The sequence below is a fragment of the Mus musculus genome, chromosome 19, assembly GCF_000001635.26.
Source record: "Mus musculus strain C57BL/6J chromosome 19, GRCm38.p6 C57BL/6J".
NCBI lineage: Eukaryota > Metazoa > Chordata > Mammalia > Rodentia > Muridae > Mus > Mus musculus.
This window is the reverse complement of record NC_000085.6, coordinates 13,698,792-13,706,080: the sequence shown is the minus strand read 5'-3', so window position 1 is coordinate 13,706,080 and position 7,289 is coordinate 13,698,792. Positions and strand designations below refer to the sequence as shown.

The window sequence follows — 7,289 nt, the reverse complement described above, 5'->3', positions numbered from 1 at the left end:
CAAATTCAGAGGTATACATTCCAAGGTTATTAAGCAATTTGTTTAGCTTTCACAGATATTGTTTCCTGTCTTGTTTTGTTTTTGAAATTATGTAATTACAATATTCATCATTAATCTTGCCTCACTCCACATTTTAACGTTTTGCAGTAATTTGACGTAAATGAATATAGCTATCCCAGTGGCATTCACCTTAAAGTAAAAATGAAATGTGACATTTAACAGGCTAAATAATATGCTTTTTCTTTTCAGTTGCCCCAAACCCACACATGTTTCTTGCTATGACCTGAAGCCTTTAACTACAGTGAGATGCTGATTTACAGAAGATGGAGTTCCTCAGAGCACCTTTGACATCCTTGTTCCTAAGGGTATAAATCAGAGGGTTGAGTAATGGAGTCACAAAGGTGTAGACCAGGGCTATTTGCCGGTCCTCATCATCAGAGCTGCTCGAGCGGGGCCTCAGGTACACCAAGCTACAGCCACCATACTGTAGCAAGACCACAGTGAGGTGAGAAGAGCAGGTGGAAAAGGCCCTTTGGCGACCCTCTGCAGAGCGCATGCGCAGGATGGTGGAAACAATGAACACATAGGAAATGAAGATAAGCAAGAATGGGACTGTCAGCACCAGGATGCCCACTACGTAGAGGACTGCCTGGTGCACATGAATGTCAGCACAGGCTAGGCGCAGGACTGGAGGCACATCACAAAGAAAGTGGTTGATTTCCAGGTAATGTCCACAGAAGGGCAGGGTGAAAATTAAGGCAGTGAGCTGCAGGGAGAGAAACAGTGCCAAGCTTAAAGAGCCCATCACCATCTGAACACACAGCTTCTTGGTCATGATGAGGTTGTAGTGCAGAGGGTGGCAGATGGCCACATACCTGTCATAGGCCATAATTGCCAAGAGAAAGCAATCAGTACCTCCCAGAGTGAGGAAGAAGAACATTTGAGTCCCACAACCAGCCAGCGATATAGGCTTCTGGGTCCCAAAGATGTTAGAAAGCATCAGGGGTACCACATCTGTGGTGTAGCATATTTCCAGGAAAGACAGACTACTGAGGAAGAAATACATGGGTGTGTGCAAGGAAGTGTGGGTGCACACCACCCAGATGATGGCAGTGTTGCCACAGAAGATCATCAGATACAGCAGGAGGAAGAGGGTGAAGAGAAGAGCCTGGAATTCAGGAGCATTGGTGAAGACACGGAACACGAACTCAGGAGTCCCAGATTGGTTAAGGACAAGTTTTCCAGTCAACATATCTTCTGCAAGAAGAACAGTGATTGAATTCACAAACATAATGTTGTGGGGTTTTTCTTTTCCTTTGAAATATCCATGAACGATGGAAATGCTTATCTAACCAAGACCACAGCCTGTACATGTGTCTAGTCAAATAACATTGATCTTTTATTTTTACACTTTAATCCTGATGACAAGTGATAATATCCCATGCGTATGCAAAAAACAAGCCAAAACCAACCAAAACCAAACTTATTTTGTATAAGTTTCCAAAAACCGTATTCAAAATTAGATGACTAGATGCAGTGTTCACAATTTTCATATACATTCTTACCCCAAAAATACATAGACAGTAAGGTAGGTCCTATTTTTTTTTTGCAATAAAATTCAGTCACTACCTAGATGAAGATTCACATTAATATGGAGGTACCTTTTTTTCTTTTTCTTTTTTCTTTTTCTTACTAGATATTTTCTTTATTTACATTTCAAATGTTATCCCCTTTCCTAGTGTCCCCTCTCAAAATCCTCTATCCCCTCCCCCCTCTTCCTGCTCCCCAACCCACCCACTCCCATTCCTGGTCCTGGCATTCCCCTATATTGGGGCATAGAGCCTTCGCAGGACCAAGGGCCTCTCCTCCCATTGATGACCGACTAGGCCATCCTCTGCTACAAATATAGCTAGAGCCACAAGTTCCACCATATGTTTTCTTTGATTGGTGGTATAGTTCCAAGGATCTCTGAAGGTACTGGTTAGTTCATATTGATGTTCCTTCTATGGGGCTTCAGTCCCCTTCAGCAACCTGGGTATTTTTCTGGCTCCTTCATTGGAGACCTTATGAGGAGGCACCTTTCCCATCCCTTTGATCTTTACATATCAGAATTGCCAGTACTCTTATCTATTGACACTGAAGTTTAATTACATTCAATTTCTGTATGTAATAATAACACATGTACTTTATTGCACCTGCTTTCACATAATGTCTTTCTCAGATATTTCTTCAGTTCTATATAATACAGTGTTGGTTTCCTAGATTTATCATACTCTACATTATAGCCGCAGTTTAATAAGACATCCACTTTACATCATATTTTCGTATTCTCTATATCAAAGTAGCCAAACTCTTTAAGCCCATCTTTTATGATTATACTTTTTTTCATATATTTTCCTTTCCCAGATTTTTTTCTTAAATTTATAACCATAAACAAAGTTTTTGCTCTCAGACAAAAAAAATTTCATGATAAGGGACTAAAAAGAATTGTGTTTAGAATAGTGATACCTGCTATATAAATTATAAAAAGAAACCACAATTTCAGTAGCAGAATTGAATTATATATGAAAATTATTGGTATATTAAAAAAAAGCTTTGTGTGCATAATGAATTAGAAAGTAGGTGTAGATTAATCATTTCCAGTTTTGATTCCAATTTTATTGTTTTAAAAAAGAGATAGATTGTATACTGGAGTTTGAAGAAAAATAAAATATTCTATTTGGAGACATAGAAACTTATTCTTTAATGCAAGACTTTCTGTGATTTAGAAGGACATGGGAATATATCTTATTAAATATAATAAAACCATCTCATCAATAGATTCCAGGTTTCTGGATGTTTACCTAGAGTGCACAAGTGCAGGTCCTGCCGCCTCTCTAAACAGACCAGGTGATCTGGAAAAAATCAGATTAGACTGTTTTTTTTTTTTTCATACAACTCCCTTTCCTGCTAAGTCCTCTGCGTTACCACCAGTTGCCGTGAGCAGTCTGTTATTCCCACTTGAACCCATACTCCTACCATCTCTCAGTACACATTTATCATGTCTGTTGATCTAGATGGAGGAAATCTCATTCGATGATGCAAAAGGCTTTGCTAGAAATTCAACAGCCCTTCATGTTAAAGTGCTTAAAGAGGTTAGAAATACAAGGCACATACCTAAACATAATAAAAGCAATATACAACAAGCTAATAGTCAACAGTAAATTAAATAGAGAGAAACTTAAAGTACTTTATGTAAAATCAGGAACATGACAAGGCTGCCCTCACGTTCCCTATCTATTCAATATAGTACTTGAAGTTCTAGCCATGGCAAAAAGACAACTAAAGGAAATCAAGGAGATAGAAACTGGAAAGGAATAATTCACTACTTGCAGATGTTAGGATAGTATACATAAGTGACCCCCAAAATACTGCCAGAGAACTCCACCCACTCACAGAATTTTCATCCCAAAATGTGTTATGCCTGGAAGAAATGCAGGTGTGGGATGGAGAAGAGACTGAGGGAATGACGAATCAATAGGCAGCCCAGATTGAGATGCATCACACGGTAAAGCACCAATCCTCAACACTACTAATGGTACTCTGTTATCCTCCCAGACAAGAGCCTAGCATGGCTGTCCCTTGAGAAACTCCACCCAGCAGCTGGCTCAAATGGATGCAGACACCCATAGCCAAATGGTAGATGGAACTCGGAGACTCTTATGGAATATTTGTAACAGAGATTAGGGCCCCAAATGGTATCCCCCTTGGTGTGAGAGCTCCAGCCTCTTATAGAAGAAGACTATGGGATATGGAGAGAAACTGTGGGGGCCTGGAAGAGGGGTAAAGATCGGGATGTAAAGTGAAAAAATAAATAAATTATATTTAAAAAATAAATGTGTAACTCCAGACTAGTCAATCATGACATTATATAACATGTTTTGAATAAACACATATAAAATATGCATTGAAATTAACTGGTTAATACAGAAATTATTAAAATCAAAAAGGGAAAGAAATTCTAGGCCTAAAAACTATACTTAATATGAAGTATAGTCATATAACAAAGACATACAATATTAATGTACTAATAACATCTATAAAAATAAAATAACTACAATAACTACAAAGATTTAAAACAAAATTTATACAATTAGTGGAAGGGAAGAGAAATGAAAGTATGTAAATATCCTTATTCTAAATAAAGACTATTCAGAAGATATTTCATTAATAACAAGAGACAATTTAACTCAGAATAATTGTACATGGTTTACGACCCAAATTACAAAATCATAAGGAATATGAAATTTAAAATATAATAGTGAGCAAATGGCTGAACTGAAAAATTGTGATTAAAGTTTGTTTAAAAATGTGGCAGATAGCCATGCAGTGGTAGTGCATGCCTTTAATCCCAGAATTTGGGAGGCAGAGGCAGATGGATTTCTGAGTTCAAGGGCAGCCTGATCTACAGAGTGAGCTCCAGGACAGCCAGGGCTCTACAGAGAAACCCTGCCTTAAAAAAAAAAAGAAAAGAAAAGAAAGAAAGGGAGGGAGGGAGGGAGGGAGGGAGGGAGAGAGAGAGAGAGAGAGAGAGAGAGAGAGAGAGAGAGAGAGAGAGAGAGTGAGAGAGAGAGAAGTTCCAAATAAATTCAATTTGGTTTAATTCTTTCTAAGAGACAGAAAGTCACACTTAATTTGCACACACACACACACACACACACACACACAAACACATTCACCCAGGACTATGTATAATGAAAAAAATCTCCACATCATTTTTTTCATTATGCTTTATCTGTTTAGTGTGAAAAGACAGAAACCACCAAAAGCCATAAATTGTTTTCTTGAAGAGGCAGAATACATTGCAAAAGATTGGGGTAACAATGATGAAAACTCTGAAGTGAATACAGTGGAGAACTTGAACAACACATATACTCCACTATTGTGTATGATCAACACATGTTTTATTCTCTTTGTACAACATGCTACATACTGTCTTTGACCAAGAAACTCATAGTCTGCTCCTCCAGTGTAGTGTGCCTGAGTATTGCTAAATCCTGCAGTGTCCTGTATGCTTATAATCCATCCCCAAATTCCCTTAAACAGAGCTGGTAGAATACCCAAGAATTGTGTATTACTATTTGCTACTATTTTAACACAACTACAGAGCTTCAACATCCTAACATGGCTACAGGATAATAATTTTGTAGTTATTTTCCTAATTGTATTCATGAAAATTTATCCTTTTAGGAAGTATTGACATTTTTAAAATTAAAAAAAAATTTAAAGCTAGAACAACATTTTTCAAATCTCAAGGTACAAAAATATATTTAAGCAATCACCAAAGGACAGAAGCCATTTACTTCAGCCAAAATTCTTCAGGGATGAACATATTAAGCAGTATTAATAATAATTATGTTTTATATTCAGCAAAAAGTTTTCCATTCAAAATATTGAAAAAAATAAGAAATGTAAAAACAAACACATATATAAAATTGAGTTGTATTAATATTCAAATAAATGCACCAAATGAAATACAATTTCTGAGTACAAGCTCTTTGTAATGGAGGGATGATAACTTCTTGGTGCATTCAATTTTGTAAGATAGTTGTATCCCTAAATATCTAAACTATATGCAATTGCTATAAAATAGCTTATATAGTACAAATTGCTATTGTGCAATGAAACACTTGAAAAATGAATACATTTCACCAAACATATTGGTTTTAGAAATCATTTTTATAAACTGTGCATTAAAATATAGACAGGGATGTTTGCAACAGTTGTCAAGCAAATAAAGCTAAATTATAAAAATCAAAGTATCAATAAGAGAAGAATGCTTATTAATGGTTTCTTATGCTTATGGTTCGAATCTTTGAAATAATTAGAAATAACACTATGGGAAATCTTACAAGATTGGAGAAGAACATGAAACTAGATTGTAAAGTAGCACACCCCTTAAAATAACAATTTATGTCCACAAAATTAAAGATCAAACCTACAAATATTACATACTGTCATTGTGAGTTAGGTGGACATAGGAGTCCTTTTACTTGTGGTTTTGCCATACTAAGGAATCTTGTTTTGCTTAGCATTTCAGAAAGTGTAAAGGGACAGAATGCTAGCATAGTGATTAATTAGATTTTGTGGTTTGATCTGAGTTTGAAGCTCACTGTTCTTACTTACTAATTCATTCATTAATTCATTAATACTTCTTACTTATTAATCTTAACATTGATCATGCTGTATCACTTCATTCTCTAGTATGCGACAGAGAATAAGAATATGGGCTCTGTAAACAATTTTAAAATACTGAATGTTTCACATGGGTAACATTCCTAGGGTCGGCAAGGGTCTAGTGATTGCGTCCTCCAAGCTCTTACCACAGGAGAGAGTTCCTCTTAGATACTTACTCCTTAATCTCATTTTTTTTTCTGGAAAGGAGGGTGAGGTTCTTTAGTGTTGCATTTCCTCAGGACTTGTGTTGTTCTTCTTAAAAAAAAAAGATTAAATAAAATTAAAAATTTTAAGTGAAATAAAAAACCAAACTTTAGACTTTTTCAATGTGAAAAAACAAAAAACCAGTTATGTCTTCTTAAGCATAAAAACCAAGTTAGCAACACTGCACACATGGGAAGACATCAAACTGATACAAACCATACCATTTTGTGGATTGACCAAGACATGGAGTTGAGAGTCTGATGTTTTTTAGAACACCTCATAGACTAGGTCAATGATTCCCAACTTTCCTATTACTACAACACTTTCTGATCTTGTGGTGACCCCTAACCATTAAACTATTTCATTAATACTTTATAAGTGTTATTTTTCTACTGTTATCAATTTTAGTGTAAATATCTGACACGTGACATATCTGATACGTGATCCCTGAGGTGGTCACAATCTGCAGTTGGAGAGCTACTGGCAGGGGGGCAAGAAAAAGAACTCTATACCTCCAAGTTAGGCTACAGCCTAAAATAATATCATGTAGTATCAGGATTTGTATTTCAAAACTATATTTTAATATTTGATGGTGACCTTTATGAAGATTAATATCAAAGGTGTTGAAAACAGTTTTGCAATGTTCACTTATGTTTGTGTGTTACATTAAAACATTTTCTCCCTTACTTTGTATCCCCTTCAAATCCAAAGTTTGCAATTTTCACCCTTAATATTCTCTGGCTTTCCCCAAGAATGTTTTCAAAGACCTTTCTAACCTTGTTATCATCCCCTTGTAAAGAATATAGTTGGCTATGAATGGCTATATTTACTCCTCGAGGTGCATAATCCTGAAAAAATCCTTACCTCTT

At 36.1% G+C, this 7,289-nt stretch overlaps 1 protein-coding gene across 1 annotated transcript; it reads right to left on the bottom strand.

Moving 5' to 3' along the window:
• Window positions 1–292: 292 nt before the first annotated feature.
• Olfr1491 (olfactory receptor 1491) lies at window positions 293–1,252 on the bottom strand. The gene has a single exon (NM_146345.1). The coding sequence runs from the start codon at window positions 1,250–1,252 to the stop codon at window positions 293–295; it is 960 nt and encodes a 319-aa protein (NP_666457.1).
• Window positions 1,253–7,289: the final 6,037 nt, after the last annotated feature.

Bases quoted from the DNA above. Each gene is read 5' to 3' on its own strand.
- Olfr1491 (NM_146345.1), bottom strand. From the start codon at position 1,252: ATGTTGACTGGAAAACTTGTCCTTAACCAATCTGGGACTCCTGAGTTC.